The 27,774-nt window shown below is 51.4% G+C and overlaps 1 protein-coding gene across 2 annotated transcripts; it reads left to right on the plus strand.

Moving 5' to 3' along the window:
* USP2 (ubiquitin specific peptidase 2) lies at positions 1-26,151 on the plus strand. 2 transcript variants are annotated; one of them, XM_006895618.1, is made up of 13 exons: positions 1-253; positions 8,774-9,588; positions 22,403-22,453; positions 22,941-23,064; positions 23,647-23,758; positions 23,851-23,961; positions 24,120-24,184; positions 24,376-24,479; positions 24,564-24,644; positions 24,797-24,875; positions 25,382-25,489; positions 25,674-25,794; positions 26,008-26,151. In XM_006895618.1, exons 2-13 carry the CDS (start codon positions 8,815-8,817, stop codon positions 26,093-26,095), a joined length of 1,818 nt encoding a protein of 605 aa, XP_006895680.1. In that variant the 5' UTR covers positions 1-253; positions 8,774-8,814; the 3' UTR covers positions 26,096-26,151. The 2 variants fall into 2 exon arrangements, with proteins under 2 accessions (XP_006895680.1, XP_006895681.1); XM_006895619.1 differs by lacking the exons at positions 1-253; positions 8,774-9,588 and adding an exon at positions 18,798-19,170 and having other exon boundaries at positions 26,008-26,120.
* The last annotated feature ends 1,623 nt before the right edge of the window (positions 26,152-27,774 follow it).

Below are 27,774 nucleotides of genomic sequence, written 5' to 3' on the forward strand. Positions count from 1 at the left end.
AGTGACGCGAGGCGCGGGGTGTGGCTTTGCCGCCCGATCGCAATGAGGCTGCTGCCCGCTGGGTGGCGCCGATTTCCCGGGGAGGTTCTTTCTGGGCCCCCGGCGGAGGTGGAGGAGAGGCGGGCAAGAGCAGTGGCCAGAGAGCCCTCTGCGTCAGCTGCTGCTCACTTAGCCGCGCCAGTACCAGCCTGGACTCACCCTCAGCTCCATGCTTGTGCCCGGCTCGACTCGTCCATCCTCCTACAAGAGGCAGGTACGTGCCACCTGTCGGAGACCGGGGAATGGGGATGCGGAGGTCAGGTGCCGGTTGGAGCCTCTTGGAGAGTAAGCTGTCGACGACAGCCCGGCAGAAAGGGCACTGGAAATGTAGGGCGAGTGGCTGCTGTGCGGGGGAGCTCCAGCTGTGGGGGCTTGTGTGCCGGGGGCTGCCAGCTGCCAGCCCAGGGTGCCAGGAAGAGCCATCTGTGTGCGGATCAGGGTGTTCCAAAGAAATGCTACTTCGGGTCCAATTCAGTGTGGTATGTGGCCTCAGAGCGAAGCCTGGACGGTGACAACACCCTCCCACGTGTGTGTACTGCTCTTCACGCTCCCAGGGGCTGTCCTCAGTCAGTGTGTCCAGTTAGAGGGGAAGAGGCTAAGGAGGGCAAGCGCAGTTAAGCCACAAACGTGTTTTTCTCACTAATCCCAAACCAGAAAGAGGCATCTTTGAAATTCCCACCAGTCCCAAACCAGAATCAAGCATACTAGTGCTCCAAGACACACAATTTAAGTACAGCCCAGGGAAGCCCTGCCCCCCAACCCCATGCCAGCTCTCCTCGGGGACCACCCCAACTCCTGACCTGACCACTTTTCCAATGGGGCTGAGTCAGAAATTCTGGAAGGAGCCGCTCACCTGCCAAGCCTCAGGACACCTTCAGGTTTTAGTCAAACCCTGTGAAGCTGAGGCTGGGAGTGTTAGACCCAGCTTGGGTCATTTCCCACTCCTTTGATGCAGGTGCTGCATGCCAGCCCAGAGCCGGAATGAGGACTGGAATGAGGGCCAGGGTGAGGGCTTCCTCTGGAGTGCATCATCAGGACCTGTAGCTGAGTCAGTAACTTTGCAGGGACAGGGTGGAGACATCAGCCTTGGGTACTCCCAGACCTGGGGACAGCCGTCAAGAAACAGGAGGAACGTCCTGGGACCTGAGAGCCTAAGAGTCCTGCTCCTTCCTCTATGTCCCTAACCAGCCGGCTTTGTGGCCTTGGAATCTTGAACCTTCACCCAGGTAGAGTGGAACTAGCCCAGAGGGCTCTGGCATGCTCTTGCAACCTTGGGGGAATCCACACTTGCTGTATTTTTCTGGACAAAGAGGGAAGCAGCCTAAATGGGCTGGATGCTTCTCGGTGGTGGACTGGACATCCTGGGAATGTGGCAAGCCTAGTTTTCCCTTTGCAGTTAAGGGACACAAACCAGTTCTGAAAACCACGAGGCTGCAGAGCATTTCCCAAAGGGTAGTTAGAGGCCCTGTCTTCCTGGCAAGGTTCCTCAAATACAGTGCTAATACTACTAATACTATGGCATGTTAGAACAGCAAGACGTATGTTCAGTGTAATTATTATCATTTGATTATAATTTGATTATATGTAATAATTATTATTATATTGAACTCTGTGTGCCAGGAAATGTATCACTATAAATTTTTCTTTTTTTAAATATTTCTATATTTTTAATAACTATGAACTTGGAAAACAATAGTTATGGAAAGACATCAGGTCTTTTGTTCATAGGGTCGTTATGAGTCATGCTAGACTCGCAGGCAATCAACAACAATTATAAATGTATAAACATTCTCTCATCCTCACAATTCGGTGAGGCATCACATTTTCATTACTGTTATTATTCCTGTTTTACAGATTCAGTAACTGAAATTCAGAGACTTCATGTTGTCACAAAGTCAAAAAGAGAAAGAACTAGACTCCAAGCTCAGGTCTAGAAATGCACTGTACTTTAAGCGTATTGGACCGAAGCCCTGAGAGGAGGCTCCTTCTGCTTTTTATCAGCGCCAGATTGCTTTCTGTCTCCAGCACTATTCCAGCCCAAAATTTAAGGAATCAAACTAGCATTAAATCTTCTTCCTGTTCTCTAATTCTGCAACTAACACCTCTGGAGAATCCTTGTTCTCTATTTTTTTTTCCCCTGCTACTGTTACTCCTCTACCTTTCTGTCTCCCTTAAACCCTCTGCTTCCGTCCCACTTCAGAATGAATGCCCTTTTAGGGCTCCTACTAGGTCCTCCTTGCCTGGTACTGGCTTGTCCTGGCAGCTCTGAGGTGAGCATGCCACTGCCCCTTTAATTCTCCCCAGGCTTGGAATGTGAGTGAGTTGCACTAGCCATCTCTGTGAGGTCAGATAAGATACTATATATATCGGAGTCAGTAACCTGAGCTCCGGATTACCCAGCCCCGAGTCAGACTCCAGCCTCTGGGCTCTCTGCTGCGTCCCAGCCCTGCTGGGAAAGGAGAAGCCCCCAGTCCCACCGGCCACTGCCCTAGGACACAGGTCAGTAGCTTCCCCTTGATACCTGAGCTGCTTCTGGCATCTGGTGGACACATGTTAATGAATTTTGGGGACCATAGGAGAGGCTATCCCTGGGGCCTGGTTAGGGCTGTGAGTAAGGACAAGAATAGAAGAAACACCTGGGTGGAGGTAGTTAGAAAAGAGTTTAAGGGAATGAATATTGCCCGAAGGCCCATTACTTTGCCTTTTCTTGGAAGTATAGAGATTTCCAACATCTCCCAACCCCAAAGCAAGAAGCACCCTTTAGAAATAGAGACCTGGGCCCACCCATTTCTCTTCCGCCAGTCAGGATTCTTATTCTAATCTCCAATCTCTTTGCCTTACCTCTTCCCTCCTCCTCTGCTCTTTGGGAACTACTAGGAGCCAGCCAGATAGTGAAGAATCCAAATTTCCCTGAGAGACTCCTGTAAGGCAAGCAAGAGGTGCTCAAGTGGTGGGGTGCTGGAAGCTAGCCAAGTAGAGCTTTGAGGAATGCTTGGGGCAGGGGTCTGAGTCTTCTGAGCTGAGTACAGTGGACAGAACTTTTAAACTGTGTGAATCAACACATCCCCTTCCTCCACTCTGCAGTCCACCCACATCCTCCTAGGACAGCCCTCACCCACTTCTCCAGGACTTGACACTAGACTGTGTGCCAGGTGACCCAGCAGGTGACCTAGGCAGCCAGAGTGAGTGTAGGAAAGTGTAGATGGGAGGAAGCAGGGCCCCTCTGGGCCCACCCTACTCTTCAGCTCAGCATGTCAGCCCACAGCAGTGCTCATTCCAATGTCATTAGCAAGTGGCTTTAGGAAGCTCTGAGGTCACCACTGTGGAGGTTCCCAGGCACCTGGAGGGACTGGCGGAGACTCTCTACTCAACTGTCTCTGGCATCTGAGTAGGAGAGATGGGACTTAACCCTGTCTGGGCGTGTCTCTGATCTTGGCGTGAGCTTGAGGCTTGCCATCACTCCAGAAAGACCACTGAGGTGCTCTGTGAGGCGGAGCAGGTGGAGTGGAGAGGGACAGTCAGGGCTTCTGGGACATGGGGCATGACCTGCCCACTGCCCCTAGGGCCAGGAACACCTGAGATTCCTGGGGAGCAAGTCCCTCCCCCGGCTAGGCAGGTTGGAGAGCCCTTCACATGAGCAACAGGAAATGACAGTGGCTGATGCAAGGGAGTTGGCTGCCCCAGGGGGATGGGGCTTGTTTTAACCCCTGACTCACCTAGCATGGGTACCTTGGGGAGTGGGCCAAGCAGTGAGGCCTGGAGTCCAGGTGGACATGTCCAGATGCAGGCAGTGGACACAGGGCCTTGGGTGCAAGGAGCCACGCAGGAGTTTGGCACCATGGATGAAATAGAGGCCTGCTGGGCCATCTCGAGGGTGATTGGTATTGTTCTAGGGTTCATGTTGCACTTGGCTTCACTTTCATTCACCTGCAGTGGAAAATCTGGGAGGTTGCTCCTGCGAGAGTCTGGACCCCCTCAGTCCCTCTTGATACTTGGAGCCCTTAGCAGCAGATCCCCTAGACCAGCCCCAGCCGAAGCAGCAGCCAGGGAGGTAGGAAGTAGAGGAGACCAGGCACCAGCATCCCCACCCTGCCTTGAGGGTAGCTGAGGAAGAAAACACACAGCTCCCAGTGTGGCTGGGTCACTGCTGCCAGGTGACTTTAGACAGTCCACGCCATGTCCAGGAACCCTAGTTTTCTCGTCTGTAAATGTACCCCTTTATAATAGCACCACCACCTATGTGAGGGAGCTCTAAAGAGTGAGTTAATGTATAGCGCACCTTTTATGATATAAAGCTCTTTAGTGTGACTTTAAGCTTCAATAACTTCAGAAAAACATCCTGAGAAGTTTTAATTCTTTAAATGCCCTGCCAATTTCTTTAGTTTTGTATATTTTGGAGGATCTCTTCTTTTTATCTCTTCCATTTATAAAACCTAAGCTTAGTTTTTCATGATGAGCCTTCAAATAATAATTATAGATTTAAGGCATTTATCCTTCTGAAGTAATTAAGGCTTAAACCACACAATGACTTAGGGCACCGCAGATGACAGGCACCTGGAATAGGCCCAGGAGTCCTGGGTGCCACACGCAGTCACGTGCTATGCTGCTAACTGAGAAGCTGATGTTTTGAAACACCCCCACCCCCCAGGTACCTCAGAAGAAAAGCGTGGCACTCTGCTCCACAAAGATCACAACTTGGGAAAGATCACAGTTCTCCTCTGCAGCTCCTGCTGTTGTTTTCCATCTGACTCAGCTGACTGACCCTCCAGCAAGTTTTTAGAAGCAGTAAATCACAAAGGAGATTGCCTATCTTTCTCTCAGGGTTCAGCTGGTGAATTCAAACCACAAGCCTTTGGGTTGACAGCATAACTCCTTACCACTAAACCACCAGAGCTCCCTCTGCAAAGGGGGGTTACCAAGTGGTATCTAGGCAGCTGGTGGTTTGGGTTGGACTTTTTAAGCAAATGTCTGGCCATGGAAGGTTCTGAATGTGTGTATGAAGGCCACTGGGAAGACGAAATGAGCTTTTTTTTTTTTAAATGTAGAAGCACCCGGCACAGTGCCCGGTAGGTGTTCAGCACCTCCTGGACAGAGTGACAGGTGCTTGGCTCAGGTGTCCTGACAGGAAGCAGAGTGTTCCTGTGTTGCCCCTCCCAGGATGGGAAACTGAGCAATGCTGCAGGGACTTGTTAACAGAGCAGGGCAGAGCAGAGGGGCCCTGTGAAGACAGTGTGGGAGGAGCCTGGCAGGTGGACTGCCCCTGTTGTCCAAGGTGGCGGGCACCTAGGGAGGCGCTGCCTGGAGCTGCATGCCAGTACTTGTCGGCTGGGATAAACAGTGAAAGGAGCCGGGCAGCAGGGGCCCCACGCTGGACAGGGAGGGGGACAGGGATCCCAGCCAATCAGCTCCCCTCCCACTGCCCCATGAAAGGGCCATTCAGTCCAGCCTGTTCCTGTAGCAACGGGGAGACTCTCGGCCATGTGAGTGCCTGTCCTGTCCCAGTCTTGCGCAGCAAGGCTCCAGCCAGGGCCCCAGCCCGCTTTCCCGCCCATGGTTCTCTCTGCAGCCTCCAGAGATGGCCTGTGCCAGGTAATGCCAAGGAGTGCCAACAAACTGTCTTCTCCTGGAAGGTGTGGAATTGTTCTCAGGATGGAAGCTGTGGTTGAGGTAGAGATAGCTTTAGGCCTTAACCCCCATTGGGACCCTCTGCCCAGACAAGGAGACTGAGAGGCAGCTTCCAGGGGTGTTAATGATGGCATGACTGCCCCCCCCCACTTCTTCTGGGGGTGAGAGTGGTCTGCCTCCAGGAGAGTGGAATTTAGAGGTCCTCCTGGAATCTGGAGACCAGAAATGTGGCTCTGCCTCCAGCCTTGACGCTTCGCAGGGTGACTTCAGGTGATCCTAGTGTGGTCTGTCCCTCTTCTGTATACTTTGTTTGGCCCCAACCCTTTCATGCCATCAGCAGAGCCAGTGGAGGTCATCAGCTCAGCTGGGGGCAAAACAGGCTGAATACCAATTCCCTCAAAACCTTGATAGCGGTGAGGGAGGAGCCATGAGCTGGTGCCTGTGGGGAAGGTAGTATCTGATTGGGTGCCTGTTGTCCCAGAGCCCAGCTCCTGAGACCTGGAGTCTCTTTGACTTTGAATTATTGATGGAGTTGTCCATAATGAAACAGAGCAGGACTCAGATCTCTAGCCTCCACCCCTAAGTCTGTCTGGTCTCCCCACTCTCTACCCTCAAAAACTGAATAATATGGGAACTCACGGTGTCCCTCCCTTCCCTGATAGGGTCTGAAAGTTGTGCTGAAAATTGAAGTCTTGTGATCAAGGAGAATATATTTTGGAGGGCAGGGGTCCCTAGGCCAGACAGGAAAGTGGACATAGTGAGCCTGGGTGCTCCTGCTGTAGCCTGAACTGGAGAACACTGGGGTGATTCTGGCAGGGCCCACAAGTGCTATTATGGGGTCGATATGGAAATTGCCACCTGCTGGTCTCCCACCCCAACATATCCCAAGCACTGAGTGGACTGGGTTTCCAGAGCTCTCTGCCAAGCATTTGGAGCTTGGCACCAGCTCCTCTCTGCCCTAAAGGGATGGGCTGCCAGCGAGGGCAGGCCGTGGGCTGCCACAGCCAGTGTCTGCCCACTGTCCACTGACCTCAGTGGGGACTGCGGGGGGGTGGGGAGGCCTGGCGCCCGAGGCTGAGGTCAGAGGCTGGCCGGCCCTGACATTATTACAGACCTGCCAAGGGAGGAGCGGCTGCCTGGCGGGGGCACGAGGGAAAATAATAACCATTGTCATCGCAGAGTGCTTTCACGTGTTATTATCACGTTTATTTTTCACAACACCCCTGGGAGGCAGGAACCACGATGATGGTGATTATACTCACTTTACAGGTGAGGAGATAGAGGCTCTGAGAGGTGAAATGACTAGTGAGGAATCACTTGGCTAGTGGACCACAGGGCTGGGTCGAGACCATGCTTGTACCTAGAGTGCTGGGAATATGGGGGTCTCCCTGATAGCTCAGCCCCCCCCTCATTGCCCACCACAAGCCTTTTAAGGAGAGAGGCTGTCCTGCCTGTAACCCTCCCTGTGCTTCTGCATCCCAAGCCCCTCCATTTCCCTTGGGAGCTGCACTTTCTCTAGGGTTCTTGTTGTAATTGTTGTGTGCTGTCAAGTCAGAATCAATGCAGAGCTGACCCTCTGCAAGAGCAAACCGGAAGCCAGGCTTTACTACTGTGTGACGTTGAGCGAACAAAGTGACATCAGTTTTCCAGTCTGTACAACAAAGGTGAAAACGATGGCCTCATTAGGGCTCCCTATGGGCCATTGCTGTAAGGTGCAATCAATCACCAGGCCCCGCCAGCTCCAAGAATGAAGAGTCCGGGAGTGTGGCCTGCAATGCAGTATTTTGGCCTCTAGGGGGCGCCCTTTACACAAACCAAGTGCCTCGGGGATTGAAGGACTGGTGACCCTTGGGAGGCCATGGGATCCTAACTTTATTTAAAGCAGATGTCTTAGCTCCGAGGAAAGCACACTGCATCCCCCCACTTCAGGACCAAGCAGCAGGCGACTCACATCCAAAAAATAACCCTGGGATGGAATCTGGAGATGGTGTTCAAGTACCCTCTTTATAACACATTGCACTTCCCCCACTTTTTTTTTTTTAATTTTTGTGTAAATGTACTGTCAAATCAGATCTGACTGGTACAGAAGGAGATTGTCCCTCCTTTCCTGGCAGAGCATCTGGTGGATTCGAACCGTGTGCCTCTGGGATTGTAGTTGCAGCTCCTTGCCACTAGGCCACCAGAGCTCCCCTATTTCCCCCACTTTTATCCTCAAGAGAAATTATTCCAAAGCCACTCTAGCTCAATCTGTGATTCAAAAAAAACTCCTGCTAAAAAAAAAAAACTCCTGCTTTCCATTGACATGAATCAGAAGGGAAGGCCACAGAAGGGAGATTAGTCTTGACTCTTACAGTGTCCATTGTTTTCAATGCAGGGATAAGGGTGGTGGTAACTGAGGAGCCGCATTAGATGCAATTTGTATCTGAACATTATGGTGACTCTGAGGGCTACAGAGACGGGCAGGTTCCTGCTTGCAAGATGGGAAATATGAGGGCTGTATTTGGCTGAGGGAGCTCTAGTGGCTTAGTGGTTAGAAGTTGCACTGTCAATGCAAAGGTATGCAGTTCGAATCCACCAGCTGTTCTGAGAGACAAAGATGGACAGTCTCCTCCTGTGTGATTCACTGCTTCTGAAAAGCAACTGGAGGGTCAGCTATGGGTCAGTTCTGACTCTACAGTACACAACAACATTTGGTGGCAGCAGGGTGTACTGAGTGGTATGTTTATATGATCCAGATTCATCTCTTTTTTTAAAAAATTTATTTTAAGTGTGATTTTAATGAAAGTTTACAAGAGTTAGATTTTCATTCATTGATTGTTGCAGATTTTTACCCCCTCTCCCTCCCTTCCCCAGTTCACTTAAATTTTGGTTTTTCAAATATTAATTTATTGTTGCACAGATTCATCTCTTATGCATACCTGGGGGTGAGGACAAACTTGTTGGCATGGGCACACATGCCCACCTGAGTTTCTCAGCTGCATGCCACCCCCGCAGAACAGAAATGTGTGGTCCCTGGCTGAGATCTAAGGTTCCGGACCAGCTGGGAATGGAATGCAAACACAAGAGGAGTCGAGTGGACCCCTTTGACAACTGCTTTCTTGTCTTTCAGCCCATGAGGCTCCCGGTCCCCTCTGAGTGCAGTCCTAAAGGATGTCCCAGCTCTCCTCCACCCTGAAGCGCTACACAGAATCGGCCCGCTACACAGATGCCTCTTACGCCAAATCGGGCTATGGCACCTACACCCCGTCCTCATATGGGGCCAACCTCACTGCCTCCTTCCTGGAGAAGGAAAAACTTGGTTTCAAGCCAGTGCCCCCCTGTAATTTCCTCCCACGACCCCGGACCTATGGGCCCTCCTCCATCCCGGACTATGACAGGGGCCGCACCCTGCTGAGACCAGACATTGGGACTAGTAAGCGGTCGGAGAGCCAGGCCCGGGGCATGGACCGGCCTTCAGGGAGTGGACTGAGTGGGGGCAGTGGATTACCTTATGGAGTGACCAGCAGCTCTCTCAATTACCTGCCTATGAACACCCGAGACCAAGGGATGACCTTGACCCAGAAGAAATCCAACAGCCACTCAGACCTGGTCCGGGATTTCTCCAGCCTCCGGACCTCGGATAGCTACCGGATAGACCCAGGGAACTTGGGCCGGAGTCCCATGCTGGCCCGAACACGCAAGGAGCTGTGTGCCCTGCAGGGCTTGTACCAGGCGGCCAGCCGCCCTGAGTACCTGACTGACTACCTGGAGAGCTATGGCCGCAAGGGCAGCGCACCTCAGATGCCCACCCAGCCCCCTCCTACCCGAGTCCCTGAAGTCCTCAGCCCCACCTACCGACCCAGTGGCCGCTACACTTTGTGGGAAAAGGGCAAGAACCCGACCCCTGGACCCAGCCGTTCCAGTTCTCCAGGGCGAGATAACATGGTGAGTTTACCCCTGGGGAGCCCCGGCTCCAGAGGGAGCTACTGAGAGAGAATAGCCAGGATGAGGTGCCCAGGAGTAGGGCAGAGATTTACTTCCCAGAAAGTGGGCGGGAGTCCGCTCAGTAGATCTGGTACCCTCATGGGACAGTGCCTGGGGCAGGCTTCTAGGAAGCCAGCTTCAGGACCTGTGTGCTCAGTTAGCCCAGTAGTGTTGTCTGCAGTGCTGACTGCTCACCCACACTGCATCCTTCCTGTCGCCTTATCTACCTGGGTCCCCAGCCAGTGCAGCCAGCCCCCTCTTGGGTACAGATCATCACTCCTCCATGTGGCAAGAGGCACCTCTCTGCTTTGTCTCTCCCGACTCCACCTCATCTCTCTAGCTTGGAGACCAGCATTATCATTTGGGCAAAGGGATTTTTCCCTGGCCAATGCTACCTGGCTCAGGCCTCAGGTTTAGAGTGTCTAGACAGCAGTACTTAGCATGTGTCTTTGGAGAAAATAGTGGAGAGAGATTTTTTTTATTATTTAGATAAACCGATGTTTCTTTATTTCAGCCCTGTTGGGGCTAGAACAAGGGAATAGGTTTCAGTGGAGCCTGAGCAAGGGATGGCACAGCCTCATTGGCACATTGGCTTTTCTGTAGTTCTCATTGTGCCTTTTATGTGGAGCACTTGAGAGAATGAGACAAAACAGTATGTTACCTCTTGACCCCCTCACCTGGGCTTATGGCAGTACAGAGCTCCTCATATCTGCTGACTGTGTGAATGGAGGGAGAGAAGAATGGATGGGTGGATGGACAAGCACACAGGCAGAAGGGTTGGTTGGTGTGTCTGCCTCAACTTGCTGTACTCCCTCCTATTCCTAGGACATGTGCTTTTTGGAAATAGCCATTGTGCCACAGCGGGAAATGCTGCTTAGAGGGCTTGTCTAGACATACGGAGTAGGAGTTCAGGAACAAAAGGCGAAGTCACAGACCATGAAGCTTGTTATAATTAAAGGTCCTGGGAGGGCAACTTTGCTCGCCTTACTTGAGAGAGTCTTGTCCTTGCTGGGCCACTGGTGAATTGTCATGGGACGTACAAAGGCTGGGACCTCCCAGAGCTCTTAGACTCTGATAAGGCAGGGCTGGCTACACAGGAGCATGCATGCAGAAGAGGAGTAGGAGAGATGTGTCACGTCGTAGCTGGCATGGGAGAGGACTCCGCTCTTAGAGGGGCATGTGCTGCGCTCGGGTATGGGGATGATGTGTCTGGTGTTACTCATGCCTCGGGCAGTTAGAAAACAACCCTCAGTGGAGAGCCTTGGGTCCTAGGAGTTTCTGAGGGGCTTCCTGTCCCTCTCTTTGCCCAGAGGATAAGGCTGCAGATGGTAAGCAGTGTTTCTCAAAGTGGGGTCTGCAAACTACCTGCATCAGAATCACCTGCACAATTTAACACTCCAGCAGCTGTGGTCCCACAGACCCCTGAATGAGACTCCAGGGATAGAGCCTGCAAATCTGCTCTTTGAACAAGTTCTTCAGGTGATCTAAGGTTTGAGAATCTCTGCTCTATAGAATAAGCTGAAGACCTACCCTCAGTCTCAATTGTGGGGGCCAGGGTTGGGGGGCCTCCACCTTTAGTGCTGGTCAGATTCCACTGTGATGCCTTCCACTGCTCAAGCATATCCCACCCTCCTTAGAGTCTTACCCGGGGGTACCCCAGGTTCACCTCTACCTTGTTCTGGGTCAGATGAGGGCAGCTTTGCCATATTGAAAAAGCTCTAAGAGAAGTCTCAGCTTGCCCTAGAGCAAACTCAGCCACCTTCGCATCCAGTGGGAATGTGCAGCTCCCGTAAGTGGCCAGTCATGCCCTTACCGAGGAGCCCTGGTCACACAGGGCATAAAGCATCAGACCGCTCACTGAGGGTTTACTTGGAGGGAGTAGGATGGACAGTTTCCTCCCATGGAGGGTCAGGTTGAGTCAGGACTGACTCCACACAATGGTAACACCCCCACCATTGATCTGGCTTTTACTCTGAGCTCTTCAAGAAAAGGAGCAGTCCCTCTGGTCTCTCTGGGGTCAGCTTGAGAGGCCCTTCTCTAATCGCCTTGCCACTCTCACTCCATGAATTCATTTTGCCCAGGCACTGACAAGCCTTCCCAGAGGCCTGGGTCACTTCTTTCTAAAACAGGGTCCGCGTCTTTTCACAGCTCCATGTGCCATTTTCTTTCACATTAACTCATTTATATCCTGAGCTCACTAGAAGTGTGACCTCAGATACACTCCACAGCTTCTCAACATATTTCCTCCTCTGTCAGGAGAGCAAGTACTCCTGATGGCACATGGTTGAAGGGTTTAACTGTGAGCCAAAAGGTTACTGGTTCAAGCCCACCGGTAGCTCTGCAGAAGAAAGAAGTGCTAACCTGCTTCCACATAGAGTCCAGCCTTAGAAACTCTATGTGGCACTTCTACTCTGTCCTCCAAAGTCACCATCAGTCCCAATCAACTCTAAGCATCGAATTTGTTTGGTTATTTTTTTAATGAGAGCAATAACAGAGCCCACTTTATCATGAGAAAGCAAAAGACAATGTATGTAATGGTCAGCACACAGCCAGCACTCCATAAATATTAGCTCTTGAACCCTCCCAGGTACCGTGGGAGAGGCCAGCGATGTGAGAGGTATGCCCCAGCACTCCACTCTTGACATTCACTATCAATTTGGGGAAATAAGATGTTAAATAGCTGCAGGAGGCAGGCTGCTGTGTTGTTAAGTGTCCTGGGTGTAGGTGAGAGGAGAGGTCATCTAAGGCTGGGATTGGCCACCTGTGTTGGAACAGTTGGCCTCTTTAACCCTGCACGCCTATCATCTGAGCTGTACTTCCTCATCTATAAAAGGGAGTGGTAAAAAAAAACACCGCCCTTGGGGGCGCGGGGAATTATGGTGCAGTGATGTTGTGAGGCTCAAAGCAAGTAATAGATGTGGGTGAACAATAGAGGTGAAAACTATGGAAATGTTAATTTTGATGTAAGGGGCAAAAGAAAATGCTAGATAAGAGCATTTGGGGCACCCTATGAAAGGAAGAGAGGAGACTGAGCATGGTGGGGTCCAATGGCATCTGAAAGGGCGCTCTGGTGGCTTAGTGGTAAGGTATTGCACTGCCAAACCAAAATCCCATGGTTCAAATCTACCAGCTATTCCTTGGGAGAAAGATGGGCACTCTCCTCCTGTGTGCTTTACTGTCTCAGAAGACTTGTGCCCCTGAATGATCCGTTATGGGTCAGTTCCAGCTAAACAGTAACAGCCACAATAGGGTCTGATTCCTCTGTGGTTCCTTGGGGCTGCCTGGCTCGGAGGACTCTCTGGGTACTGACTTGAACGGCAGCTGACCTCTTCATGAAGGGAGGTCCAAAGTAGAAGCAGACTGACCAGGAACTAGAACAGTTTGAATCAGACTGTTCACCTCATTGTGTTCTTCCATTCCAACCCTACATACAATGAGTGAAGCACTGCTGAGTCCTGCACCATCCCTACAACCGTTGCTATGTTTAAGACCCACATTCATGCTAACAGCCAGCATGAGCTTGGAATAACGCAGACTCAGCAGAGCATGCACAGAGAACAGGAGAGGAATTCTGAATACTTCACCCCCTTCCCCATCCTAAATGCCCAAACCCACTTCTATGAGGTGGGTTCTGACTCAGGAACCCCCTAGGACAGAGGAAAACTGAATCTCCATGTCCACCGGTCATTAAGGACGTGGACTGCCACATCTTTCTCCTGAAGGTGGATTCGAAGAACACCAACCTTTGGGTTAGCAGCTAAGCCATTGTGCCACCAGGGCTCCTCCACACATGCATAAGCACCAAAAAATGGCTCATCTCTGAGAGCTGGGCTTGCCCTGAGCCCCCACCGCCCATTTACAGAGAAGAGGGATGAGATGATCCAGAACTGGCAGCAAATGCTTTCACTCCCCCCATGGACTCCAATCTAGCCCAGGTGGCTTGGCCCTGCCAAGAGCCAGCAGCCCGAGTACCCAGCCCCCGTCATCTATCTCACCCCCTCCACCCCACCTCCCCTGTTCCCGGGGCCTATGGAAGGACAAGCTGTTCCCTCTGAGCCCTGCCAGGCCTGTGCTTTAACCCCTGCAATCCTCCTAATCCTCCAGGGCTCCACCCCCTCCAGCTGCTCCCTTCAGGGCCCTGGCAGTCTGTCTGCAGACCTGAGCCCTGCCCCACTCACCCTGTCACTTCTCCTCTCCCCAGGAAGAGCCAGAGTTGACCCCAGGCCCTCCAGAGCATTGGCACCAGGCTGGGCACTTGCTCCCTGAATGAGAGGCTGTGGCTCAGCACTTGTCCCCGTCTCTTCTCCCCTACACCATCTCTTCCACTCCCCTGCCCTCTGCTGTGGGGTCTGTTTTCAGGACCAAAGTGTCTGGGAGCCCAGAGTACCTGAGTCCCATGTGTCACTGGGGCTGCTGACTCATCTCCCTCGGCCGTGGGTTCCAGCTGTTCAGTGACAGGAAAATTATATAATCTGAGGTCATGTGACATTTTTTGTGAGGTGGGACTTTGGACTTGAAAGCTGCCCTGCAGGGGGGCGGGGGGTAATATTCCAAAGGGCCTGAGCTGAGGACAGCAGAGGCAGCCTTAAAGCTCCTGGGTGAGAGTTGTGACATTCCTCTCTTGTCCTGGGCCTTCTCACTATTTGTACAACCTCATTGAATTGTATGTGTCTTCCTTATCCAGCCTGGCATTGTGAGACCCCTGGGGCCTGCCCTCCCTTCACTCAGATATCCTGAGAAAGCAGAGCTTCCTAAGGGTTTGAACCTGTGTTGACATCATGGGACGGTCCCTCAGAGGAGATCTCAGCCAGAAGGGTCCTGTGGCCTGGCCAGTTCCCACTGCTAAGAAGAAAAGAGTAGTCATTTGTGGTTTATGGTTAAAGCCAGGACAACGCTGATGCCTCTATTCCTTGAAGACCGGCTGTGGGCTGTGACCTGGCTGGCTGCCTTGGTGCTGCCTGATCCAGACTCAGTTTCTCAGTAGATATTCTGCTCCCTCCTCCCTGCTGACGCTCACCCAGGAAGTCTCAGTGAGTTAATGTGGCGGGATTCGGCAAGGCAGAAGTTAATCCAAGCCTAGCAGAATGTTCCCTGCCCCTGGGGGAGCCGCTCCACTGACCATAGGCTTCAGAAATGAACATCATGTTCGGAACTCACAGCCACACACGTGGCCCCTCATACTCTCTTACCTCAGTGGAGGCATAAAAGTGGCACCTCGGGAAGGAGGGAAGCATGTGGGCCTCTGAAGTCCAGCTGGTTCAGACCAGACTGCCCTGGGGCTCAAAGAAGTATGAGCTTTCCACCTCTTAGAGTCCAAGGAATAAGGAATGCATGGGAGCAGAGTTCCTGGCAGCAGCCAGGGCAGACTGACCCTCCTCAAGGTGTGCTTTGGCTGAAAACCAGGAACCCACAAACCTAGGCCCTGACAAGGACGCTGAACTCCTCCTATACTTTATTCCCAGAGTCCTGCCATCAGAATCAGTCCTCCAGTCTGTCCATTTGAAGTGGGAGCAGCATGCTGGGAGCAGGACTGCCGGCGTAGAGCCATCAACAAACCTCAGGCAAAACTGCCCACTGAAATCTGAGGAAAGTGGGATGCTCTCAGTTCCAGCCCTCATGGAGCCAAACCTGAGTTTAATTTATTTATGCTCCATCTTGTGAAGAAAATCACTTAACCAGCTGGGGAGACAGGCCAAGCCCAGGCTCTGAGAAATGACTGTTTCCAGCTGCAAGAATCAGCTCAGCTCAGATTTGCTCCATGTATTTGAAGCACTTAGTAGTAAGCAACTGTTACCAGTGCAAAGAAACATGGTTTGAATCCTGCAGCTGCTTTGCAAGAGAAAGATGGGCAATCCCTTCTTGTGTGATTAACTGCCTCGACTTGATGATAATTGTTGGTTTTGATTGCCATCGAGTTGAGCACGACTCATAGCAACCTACAAACAAAAAGACTGAAGCCTTTCTATAACTATCACCATATATCAAAGTTCATAGAGTTTCCAGAGGTATGTTGTTTAGGAAGTGGATGCCACTCCTGCTTCCAAGCCTGTCTTAAACTGGGAGCTCCACCAAACACTGTCCCCCATGGGTAACCGTTAAGGCATTTGACACCCAACAAGAACAAATTTGAGGCATAGTAGTTTCAGAGGCAGATTCAGATCAGAAGCCTCTGTCCACAGCCTGCAACTAGAAATGGCATTGAGTAAAACAGGGTTGTGAGGGGCTGTGTAGTGGAAAAAATGAGCCCTGGGTTCTTTGTTGGCATGTTTTGAAGCAGTCAGACCTGCCTGACCAGACTGGACCCTGTGTGATTTTTTTTTCCTTTTTTTTCTGTGTGATTTTTTTCCCCCTTTGCACCAGACTTCTCAAAGAACTACAGGGCAAGCCATTGTCCAGCTCGGCCTCCTTGCTTCCATCTATCCCCCTAACCTTCCGCATCCCCGGGAGGGCTAGAAAGTGCTGGTGCAATGTCAAGCTTTCCTAGTGTAGGTGTGCTTGGATCACTGGGCCACCAAATGCTACAGTGGGTGAGCGGCTGTCCCTGAAGTGTGCATGCTCACACCCCACCCTCTGAGATGCAGAGGGGCTGCCAAGAATCTGGCAGAACCTGGCCCTCTGAAGACCAGATTTAAAAAAAAAAACAACCAAACCCTCAAAATTCCCTGTGCATCAAGATGGAACCAATTCCTAGCTAACTCTCCACTGGGTTTCCGAGGCTGCACATCACACGGAAAACTGTCCCTCTCTCTCCCACAAAGCCATTAGTGGATTCAGACTTCCAGAGTGGCACTGCCTTTTGGTTAACAATGCAACTCTTTAAGGACGTGTTGTTGTATACCATTGAATCTGAAACAACTCATGACTGACCCTCCAGTGGGTTTTCAGAGTCAAGAAACCTTACAGAGGAGACTGCCCATCTTTCTTCCATGGAGCAGCTGGCAGATTGGAACCTCTGTACCTTCCACCAGAGCTCCCTGTAGGTAGAATCAGCATTATTGAATACACACTGAAGGAACTCACAACCCTGGCCCTGAGGAGGTTTCCATGCCATAGCACAATTAAGAGAAGCCACACACAATCTAAGAACATTTACAAATGTCTCAGAAACACTTATAAAACAAAGATAAACACATTACAATAAATTAACACAGTGTAAACTGAAAGCTCGCAGATCAAGACAGTGTCATCATGGGGTGGTTACAGCTGGGTGGGGTTAGTCAGGGAAGGCTTTGTGGTAGAGGTGAGTTCCAAGCAGAATTTACAAGGCCATTGGCAGAGAGCAGGATGAGCATTCCAGAATGTCCTAACAGTTACTGAAAGCATGAATTTTGTTATATGACAATGGTGGGTTCAAAGCTCCAGGTGATAATTTATTAGCTTTGCAGTCTTGGCAAGTTATTTGACCTCTCTTGAGCTTAAGGATCTTCATCTATAAAACAGAGGTAAGAGTACGTCATGGTATTATTAGGAAAATTAACCAAGATAATGCATATCAAGCACTTAGCCCAGTGCCCTGCATTTAATAAGTGGTTAATCACTAGTAGTTTCGTTTTTTATGTGAGCACTGTCATGCTGAAGTGGAGGGCAAGAAGAGGTTGGTTGGGAGCAGGGATTACTACTCCAGAAGAGTGAAGGTGGTGAGACTGAAGAAGCCTGTGAACAACCTCACAGGCAGGGCCACCTGCAGCTTTTGGACTCGATTCAAGAAGCATGTGTTCTAGTTGTTCCAGGGCAAAAGAGTGATGTGCTTAAAACAGCACAAAAGAGCAAATATTGCCACAGTGTAGAATGGGTGTGGCTGGTCAGAAGAAAACCTGGAGAAAAAGGCTGTTAGAGTTTAGCAAGGATCCAGGTTTGGAAGTCTGGGCACCAGGGCAGTGACTGTGAGATGACCCCTCCTAACACTGATGCCTAGCAGAACGCCCTGCACCTCCTACCCAAGTCCCTCCTCCCACTACCCTTGCTGCCACACTTAGGGCAAAAGCCAGGCTCCCCTCTTAGCAACACAGGCTGCTGTTCTGTGGGTGGCCCAGGATGCAGCCTCTCAGACCATTCCCACGTGGCTGTGGTCGTGTGTGCAGGGCGCGTGTGCCTGTGGGGATGAGCATGCCAGGAGGAACAGAAGGAGCCCACAGATGAGTAACAGCACACACTGCAGCCTCTCTGAGTATTTTTAAATGCTAAAAATACTGGCTAAAAATAGCCAGCAAGCTCCAAACAAGATACTTTCTCTAGGCAGATTCCTGCGAGCTGGGGGGGGGGGTTGGCGCGCGTGAGGGGGTGACATCAGAAATAAAGCTCTAAGACTACCCCCACCCCCACCTCTAATGTTGCCGAGTGAAGGCCAGAGTAGTACACGCACCCCTGGGGTACTGAGCACCTGTTTCCTCACCTTTCTGTTACTTTCTCCCACCTCTCAAAAGCAAGTCAAAATTTGAGATTCCATGAGAAATGGAGTTGCATAATTGGCTAGAAAAGTCCAGATCATTTTCTTTCCTATGGCCAAAAAGGACTAGTCCCTTATAAAATATGAGGGTTATAAAATAGATTAAGTACGTACGTTGGCCAAACGAGGCTAGAGAGAGGAGGCAGCTTAGTTACAGAGCCGTTCAAATGATCTTAAATCTGCGCAGGTCAAGCCCCTTGGACCTTATGGATACTTGCTTCAAAAGGGTCTGAGGATCCTCTGTTTCACAAAAGCTGCACATATATGCTTTTTAAATTTCCCTTAAGAGAGTACAGCAGTACTTTTTCACCTGGTTCTCTAAATTACCTGCAGCCCTCCAAAGTTAGGTGTGCCTGCTGCCCGCGAGAACGCTCACCCAGTTGACACTTGGTCTTAGGGGATGTGTCCTCTGGGGACCCCGAAAGGTAATTTCTCCAGCGTCCCAACCCCGGGTCGCTTCCGGTCCCCGCGCGCCCGCCTTGCGGTCCAAAGCCTTCGCCTTGGGCTGTTGGAGCCGAGCAGCAGGGCTGGGGTCCCGGGACAGGGGCCCCCGGGTATCGCTGGTGGGCGTTGGGGGCGGGACAGACCCGGCAGCCCGGTCGCCGTCCGCCAATCAGCGCTCTGGGTGGGCGGGGACTGAAGTGGGCCCCGCCCCCGGCGCTGACGTCTCGCGGCTGGATCCTCTCTCAGGACCGCCAGTCGGCTGGAGCGCGAGAGCCAGGTGCCGGGGCCGTTGGCGGCGTGCGTCCCAGAGGTTGAGGCGAGTGGGTCTCGCGAGCCTGGAGGAGCGCGCGCTCGGGCCCCTTGTAGCGGTTACCGTCGACCACCATAGACTATCCTGTGTGGGCTGGCTGGCCTTGGCGGCCGGGCTGTGGAACCGCACGGGGACACCCCCGTGCCCCTTTAGCCACCGTTAGGTGTGGGGCCGAGCCCGCCGCCCGCTCCCCAGCATGCGCACCTCGTACACCGTGACCCTGCCCGAGGAGCCCCCCGCCGCTCCCTTTCCCGCCCTCGCCAAGGAGCTGCGGCCGCGCTCCCCTCTCTCCCCCTCCCTGCTGCTTTCCACCTTCGTGGGGCTCCTGCTCAACAAAGCCAAGGTATGCGGGACCCTTTCCGGGACCCCCACGCCAGGGACCAGCCTCCTCCCTGGACGCTTCCCTACCCGCCCTCCACGCGCCTCTCGACTCGGGGACGGATCCTTCCCAGCCCCCACCCCTCCTTCCCCAGGGTCCCCCCCGGCAAGGAATGCCCCCTCCCCAGGTGATCCCACGCTTACGCGCGGCCCCCGCCCGGGTTGAGGTCCCAGCCCCTGAAGCCCTGGGGTACCCCTTCCCTCCGCCTCCCCCGTCCCCAGGTGGCTCTTAATTTCTGGCACCTATCAGGACAGGTGCGAGAAAGCGTAACCTTGGCTAGTTCGCGGTGTGTGAGAGGACAGGCGGCACGCTGGACTCTGCGAGTGTGACACCTTCAAGACCAAACCCAGCGAGAAAGGCTGGTCAGAAAGGGGCCGCCTTCCCTCTCACTCTCCCCAAAGGGCTCAGGGAGTAGGTACCCAGGGTCCCCTGACCCTGTGAAGGGCACGAGTTGCAGACAGGTGAAAGGGGGGAACTTCCTTTCTCTTTGCCCCCTCTGTGGTTCTGCTAAGTGGTCAGTGGATCCCTTAAATGAAGTAGCCACCCCTGAGTAATAGGGCTACAGCCTAGGCACTGCCCCCTTGGGGAAGGGAGAAGGGGCCAGAGCCTGACAGGTCTTATGTAACAGGCACCAGTCCCCGTGTTGGCAGTGCATGCACTGCCCCGTGCCAGGGCCACGCCAGGCTCATTGGCTGCAGCCAGAACTCATGGCTGACCCTCCTGGCTCAGGTGAAGTAAGCAAGGAAGCCCTTTCCTGGGGTCTTGAGCACAAAAATATATCCCTCAGCTGCCCAATTCTTAGAACCCCTATGCCCAGATGTTGCTTCCCAGTTAACCCGTAGAGGGCTCTTTGCACACCACTGCTCTTCGAATAAAAGGTGAATGCTGTCTGTTTACTGACAAGGAGGTGCCATCAAAGTCAAATTGGTTTGCTGGTAGCCAATTTGAAAGAAGTTCTTGGTCAAAACTTTCTCAGCTCTTTGCACAGGAGCTGCAGCCTGACAGCTTGAGTCCTTCCTGTCTCTCCCCTGGGAGCCTAGAGGAGTAGGGTCTCACTAGGCTTCTGCAGCTCAGGCCTTTCCCTGTCAGCCCTGAGGTAGGATTGTTTTCCCTGACTCTGTAAGAAAGGTCACTCCTGGGACATTTTGTTCCTCTCCGGAATGGAAAGTGCTGACTTTCCCTGGAGCTCCTGATTTCCTATTCATGGCAGGAGAATATCTGGCTGGGCAGAAAGCAGCCCTGCTCTCAGCCTTTTATACCGAGTGCTTTAAAACTGGCAAGTACTTTGGAGCTCAGGAAATTTGAGACCAAGGCAAAGACCCCCTTCCACACCCACCCTAAACAGAAACTGACAAAGAGTCCTAGCATCCACTATCCCCTAAAGGAGCTCCCACTCCCAAGCCAAGAGAAGGGTTAGATTTTTCAGAATAGTAGCCATGGGTGATGAGCACAAGTTCTTGCCCCTCACTCTGCTCATGTCGACATCTTTTATTAAAACACCCAAGAGTGCCTTAGTAGAACCCTGACACCAGCTTCTATTCCCCCACTTAGTGCTGTTATCTCAGCTGAGTGTCCACTTTGGTGTGCCCTGACCTGGTCATCAGTAGTAGAATGCTTTGCTTCTCCAGCCTGCTTAGACAAATGTTGTGTCAAGCACAGGGGATAAGAACTAATAAAAGAACTGCCTAAAATAGGTCTGAGTGGATATTCTTTGTGAGCAAGCTTTACTTAACCTTTGCCTTTGAATGGGCAGCATGGATGTATCTGCAGTGTTTAGCTGGACCTGATGAGGGTCCTTCACCAGCCAGGCCCACCTGGAAGTGCTCATGCGTCTTTGTACCATGGAATTTTCTCTGTTGTGCTTCTCTTACTGGAACATTGGGATTAGATGGTCAGGACTGGTTTCAGTTTGGTGTTTGGAACTGTGGATTGTAGCCCTGGCAGAACTCTTCATGGATGTGTGCACGCCATCTGCTGCTGATAGACTTTCTCTAAAGCTGCAGGTGTAAACCAGTGTTGAGTTCCGAGTCTGTTTTCTTCCCCACCTTTTAGTATTAGGCCTGGTAACTGGTCAGGAACCGCATCCTCTTACCTGTGGGGTCAGTGAGGGAATTCTCAAGGAAAACCCTCCATCAACCTGCTTCTCCCCCCTACCTTCCCTTGAGCTGACAACCTCATGGGCTCTGAGATGCTGACAGGCTCATAGGCTGTCAGCACACGGCATGAGTAATTTTAGCTGAGTTATTTCAGGCTCCTGTTCTGATCAGGGCTGAGCTGGCCCCACGCATGCCCCAGCCAGTGTTGCTCCAGAGTTGCCTACTCCCAGGTCCCCTCCCTGAGAGAGAGAGGGGGTGGCAGATTCATCTGCAAACTGCTTTTTTAACCCTTTAAATCCCAAGGTTATCTGACTCCTTGGAGGTATGCCCGGGATTAGCCAAGAGACCTTGACAAAGAGTGCTCAGAGTCCTCGAACTAGCACCTGCTCTCTTTCCAGCTCCCTCCTCAGCCTCCACAATAGAGTCAGGAGCAGAAGTGGCACCTTCGCCAGGCTCTTACCTCTGCCTGGCCACAGTCTGTCATCATGGGATTGCCAGCCAGTGGCCAGTCAGGATGTTGAAACTTGACCAGGCAGGGAGGATTCTCTTAGCCTATAATCAACCATTGAGCTGAGCTCAGCTGGAAGGAATTCCACCTGTTCCTGGCAGTTTGGAATGACAGACAGACATGGATTTTTCCCAGCTGAGCATCAACACTCAGTTAAAGGTGTTTGTCATTTAGCTTTTCACGAGAAGTTTGAGATGCCTTTCATGACAGATGCTGCTTATATTGGACACCTCAGGGTCATTGGAGCTAACACCTGAATTTGGCACTTGAAATTCCATATAACCCAGAGTCAGATATGTACCCATATATATGAATTCCTGATTGCCAAATTTAAGCCTCCACTATACAGAGAGTGAAGAGTTGTGGGAAATATATAGTTGATAAAAGGAAGTAACACCCTAAAGATTTCTGTTGAAAATGATAGGCATTTCTGACTTCTCTTTTTACAAGGTACATAGACTAAATTTGAAGAAAGAGTAATACTGTGGTTAGATGCTGATGTTTCCAGGAAAGTTGCATTAAGAGAGCCTAGCACTGGGCCAGTCTCTTTGGCTTCACTCAGCCTTATATGCTCTATGGTTTTTGCTTACAGAATTCTAAGAGTGCCCAGGGTCTGGCTGGTCTTCGTAACCTTGGGAACACGGTGAGTTCTTCCCAGCCCTCTTCTTTCCTGCAGCCACCTCCAGGAGGTCTAACCTGAGTCCCCTCCTGCTTCAGCTGAGTCCTCTACCCCACAGACAGTTGGTCCTGCAGTTCCTGTCTGATATTTCAGAGTTGCTGAGCTCTGTCTCATCTCTGCCCCCCAAAAGAAAATGCTTAGAGAGAGTCACCCCTTTAACTATCACCTATTTTTCTGAGCTCTCTCAAGGACATCTGTCCCGTCCCGCTTTTGTCCAACTCACACATGCCGTTTTGATTAGTAAATAAACAGCTTAGCCACCTGTGTAGTAGTGGGAATTTGCCTCACTGCACTCTTTTTACTTATGAAAAGAGGAACTTGAGGCTGTGGGAGGTCTTGGTTCTGATGCGCGAGCAAACTGGAGAGTCTCTGGTATCTCTGGTACTACAGAAGCAGAGATGCCAGGCAGGACTCTTTCCCCACCACTGATGGTCTGGGTGATCATTTGCAGTGCTTCATGAATTCGATTCTGCAGTGCCTGAGCAACACCCGGGAGTTGAGAGATTATTGCCTCCAGAGGCTCTACATGCGGGACCTCAGCCACAGCAGCAATGCACACACAGCCCTCATGGAAGGTGAGGCGGTCTTGGTCCTCTTTCCCCAGTGACATTTTTTCACTTGACCCTGGTACTGTCATTGATTGGTCCTGTTAAGTTGATTCCAACTCATAGTAACCCCATATGTCAGAGAAGAACTGGCCCCCCTCCATAGTTTTCTTGGCTGTAATCTTTGTGTTGTATCATTGCCGCATGCCACTGACTCAGAACCAATTCATAGCTGAGCCTCCAGCAGGTTTTCAGAGGGTGTAGATCACTCATTGGGGAAATTGCCCATATCTCTCCCACAGAGCAGAGTGAGTTCAAACTGCCTGCCTTTGGATTGGCAGCACAGCTTTTTACCACTGGGCCACCAGAGTTCCCCGTAATCTTTTTATTCAAGGTGATAAATGGGTCTTTCTTCCCTGGAACTGCTAGGTGGGTTCAAGCCACCAACCTTTCAGTTAGCCAAACGCTTGCCACCAGGGCTCTTCTGTTAGTCATCTTTCCAGGTTTTGTTTGTTTGCTATTTTGGGGTTCAAGTGCCAGTTTCCTATAGATAGAAATAACTTGCCTGTCCTCCATACTCTCACACCCTCCTCTGCCCTCTCTTCTTACTAGAGTTTGCAAAACTAATCCAGACCATCTGGACTTCATCCCCCAATGATGTGGTGAGCCCATCTGAGTTCAAGACCCAGATCCAGAGATATGCACCACGCTTCGTTGGGTATAAGTAAGGGCCTTGCAGACATGTCCTCCCTGGGGTGGGTGGCCCCAGCAGCATGTTTCGGGGATAGATTTCTCACCCTTTTCCTTTGGGCTCAGTCAGCAGGATGCTCAGGAGTTCCTTCGCTTCCTCCTGGACGGACTCCACAATGAGGTGAACAGAGTCACAGTGAGGCCCAAGTCCAACCCTGAAAACCTCGATCACCTTCCGTAAGTCGAGTGGGTTTCTTGCCTTCCTTTTATGGAGGTAATGATTTGGGGAAGAATCAGACCTCTTTTGAATGGTGGGGTTCTTGATTGATAAATCAAGGGTTCAATTGTCTTGATCTGTGCTCTGACCCAGCTATTTTCCTTTCTGTGGTCCCCAGTGATGACGAGAAAGGGAGACAAATGTGGAGAAAATACCTCGAGCGGGAAGACAGTCGGATTGGGGGTGAGTACACCAGTGAGGGCCTGTGTTCCCTGTTAGCTGTTTCTGCCTCAGAAAAACATGAGAAGCTCCACACATTTCTTCCCCAGGGAGCACTGTTTTTGCTCAGTGTCCAGCAGACCCAGAAAGAAGACATTGAAGAGGACCAGGGACTTGCCAGGTGCTTAAGTGCCTCTTGTTTCTCTCTCCCCCAGATCTCTTTGTTGGACAGCTGAAGAGCTCTCTGACATGCACTGATTGTGGTTACTGTTCAACAGTCTTTGATCCCTTCTGGGACCTCTCATTGCCCATTGCTAAGGTATGTGCCCCCATCACCTCTGAGACTCACACCCCTACCCTTTCAAGTGTGTGCCCTCTGACCCTGACTCTTTCCTCCCCACAGCGAGGTTACCCTGAGGTGACACTGATGGACTGCATGCGGCTCTTCACAAAGGAGGACATGCTTGATGGGGATGAAAAGCCAGTAAGTAGCCCTGCCCTGCTGTCACAGAGCAGGTTTCCTTGGGCCCTTCTGCAGAAAGAGCTGACAGTGCAGCTCAGGCCAGGTGTTGCTGCCATTGGGCACCTATCACCTCTGCCCAGGTCACTTCTAGCTCCATTTGTCTTGTCTTTCAGACATGCTGTCGCTGCCGAGCCAGAAAACGATGTATAAAGAAGTTCTCCATCCAGAGGTTCCCAAAGATCTTGGTGCTCCGTATCCTTATGCTGCACTGTGGTGGGGACCTTGACTTTAGAGAGTAACTAATGACAGAAGTGTTTATGGTGAGGATGGCACAGGATAGAGCAGAGTTCACGTCGGCTGTTCATAGAGTCGCTGAGTTGTACTCAATCTGGTGTCATCTAACAACACGACAAAGGGCACTGGAGCTCTAGTAGCCTGTGGTAAGGAGATGCACTGCCAAGCTAAAGGCATACAGTTCAAAACTGCCAGCTAATCCTCAGGAGAAAGACGGGCTGTCTCCTTCTATGTGACTTATTGCCTCTAAAAACCTCTACAGGATTAGCTGTGGGTTGATTCTGACTTGACACATAATAAAAATGACAAAAGGCATTAAAAGGTGAGCTTAGGGGAAATGGAACCCGATAGTCTCCTTTCTCATGTTTGCTTCTGCGCATTTGCCCATCTGGGACTCCCAGCTTACCTAGTTTGGTTGACTGTTCTTGATACCCTGTTTGGTCCTTACCTCATATCATTACCAGATCTGAAGCGGTTCTCTGAGTCCAGGATACGAACCAGCAAACTCACAACATTCGTGAATTTCCCACTAAGAGACCTGGACTTGAGAGAATTTGCCTCCGAAAATACCAGTGAGCATTTTCAGCAGAGTTGTGGGAGGGAAAGACACAAGGCACAGATGTCTGAGATAGAAGTAGGGGCCAAAGAGGTAGAGGGAGGCTGGGAAAGAGCAAGCTAGGAAAAGCCTGGGAATGAGGTCAGAGGGGGGTTAGAACATAGGGGAAAGGCACCTAAAACCTGCCGTTTGCTCCACAGACCACGCTGTTTACAACCTATATGCTGTGTCCAATCACTCCGGTACCACCATGGGTGGCCATTACACAGCCTACTGCCGGAGCCCTGTGACCGGCGAATGGCACACTTTCAATGACTCCAGGTGAGAAGTGTTGAGTCTCTGGGCTTCCACCTTGACCTTACCAGAAAGGCAGACCCCAAAAGGCTGTGTCACATCTGTGTCTACTTCCCACTTGAAGAATCTCTGAAAGAGAACCAGTGAGGTTGGCTTTGGGGGTGGAGTAGAGGTGTTAAAGGGCCTGGCCCAGCCCACCAGCCTGCCTCCTCAGGGTCTGACTGCCCTCTCTCTCCACAGCGTCACGCCTATGTCCTCTAGCCAAGTGCGCACCAGCGACGCCTATTTGCTCTTCTATGAACTGGCCAGTCCACCATCCCGTATGTAGCAGCAACGCCACTTTCTCCCTCCCCATGGTGACCCACACCCTAAGTTTTTTAAAAAGACCAAAAAAAAAAAAGTCTGGCAAATGAGAGAGAAATAAACTAAAATAAAGCTGCCGAGCCAGAGTGGATGCCGCCTGGTCTGGTTGGAGCCAGGGGCCAGGTGCCCCTGAGCAAGGCCTGGCAGGAAGATCGCCTGACATGGAGACAGAGTCAGCACAGGGCTCCCTCGGCTTCTCTTGTTGTCATTTCTTAAGCTTGTGGGGGTTTTTCCTGTGTGTAAAAACAACAGCAGCCTGTGGGGAGAAGATCCTTGACCACGCACTGTGGGCTCCAGGCCCTGCGCCACCTGAGAAGACAGCGCCCCCTGGAGCCCAATGCGAGGATTGCTGCAGGAACAGCCCAGCTCCCTTCCTCCTCCTGGTGGGTGCTCCCTGGCCCTGAAGCAAGAAGCACTTGAGCCAAGAGCCCTCTTAACGCTGCTAACTCCAGAGGGACAGACTAGGGGATATCGTTGAAACAAGCGCTTTTTGGTTTTTAAAAGTCCAACCTTTTTTATTATTATTGTTATTATCATCCTAACTTAAGTTCCCAGACTGGAGATGCTCTCCCTCACACCTCTGCACAGGTGGGACATTGTGCTGGTCTTTTTTTTTTTTTTTTTAATCTTCAGATCCAGTTTTTGTAACACTAGCCCCAGTCCCCACAGTGCTGGGTGAATGTCGGCCAGGCCCCAACACAGCCACAGTAGACCTGGGATCTTAAAGGTTTTTTGGTTTTGCTGTTTTTTGTTTTTTTTTAAAACCTGTTTTGGATGGAGTCTAGTTGCCTCCAAAGAATTGTGCCTTATAGTGTTTGGGGACCAGGGGGTAACTGCCCCCCCTGATATATCCCTCCACCTCCTGCCTTTGCCCCAGTGCCATGTTCAGACTGCTGGGTGAGATGCGGTCATGGCCCTTAGACCCCTGGCTTGGTCTGCATTGCAGTGAGGTAAAGAGGAGCATAGGTAAACGGAGATTTCTGTCAACAGTATATCAAGTTCTTCCAGCCCACTTTGTTTAACCCACCCCTGGTCTGCTCCCCAGCTGTTTGAAGGCTAGCACAACCCCTGTTCCTAGAACTACTCTCACCTTTAATTTATTCCCTTAATGTCCTTTCCCTCCCTGACCCTCCTGTACTTTGCCTTCCCTCACCTTCTCAGAGCCTCCTAGACATAGGCCCTTTGGACCGAGTTTCTCAGGGATGCCCTTGCCGCCCTCGCACTTCCTGGCATCGGTCTTCAGTCCAGCCCTGGGAATTGGAGCCTGGGTGTCTGGGGACATCTTGCCTCAGTCAGAACTCTCCCATGAGCTTGATTTCACTCTAAGTAGTTGGACAAAACTCTGCTGTCCCAAAGAATAAAGCTCTTCGGCTCTGGGCTTCTCTGCACACAGCTGGGCCTGGCTTGAGCCCCTCAGATTGAGAACATCCCAGGACTCTCAGCAGGAGGCATCAGAGAAAGACACCCCAATTTTAACTGGCCGGACACCCTTCTCCAGGGAAGACCTGTGGACCTGAGCCAAAGGGCTGGTGCACACTTGTTTACTGTGTAAGCAGGAGTAGAATGTCTGATGTACAGCAGAACTTTGTACAGAATAAATAATAGCTTTGAGAAATACATTAATGAGTGATGGAATCTTGACTG

Source organism: Elephantulus edwardii, unplaced genomic scaffold, assembly GCF_000299155.1.
Source record: "Elephantulus edwardii isolate Elephantulus edwardi_28Jun2011 unplaced genomic scaffold, EleEdw1.0 scaffold00171, whole genome shotgun sequence".
Taxonomy (NCBI): domain Eukaryota; kingdom Metazoa; phylum Chordata; class Mammalia; order Macroscelidea; family Macroscelididae; genus Elephantulus; species Elephantulus edwardii.

What these genes read in the sequence shown, in the direction of transcription:
- USP2 (XM_006895618.1), top strand. Translation starts at nt 8,815, where the DNA reads ATGTCCCAGCTCTCCTCCACCCTGAAGCGCTACACAGAATCGGCCCGC. An exon ending in CTCCAGGGCGAGATAACATG is followed by an intron (nt 9,589 to 22,402) that starts GTGAGTTTACCC and finishes TTTTGCTTACAG; the next exon opens with AATTCTAAGAGTGCCCAGGG. An exon ending in CCCAAAGATCTTGGTGCTCC is followed by an intron (nt 24,876 to 25,381) that starts GTATCCTTATGC and finishes TATCATTACCAG; the next exon opens with ATCTGAAGCGGTTCTCTGAG.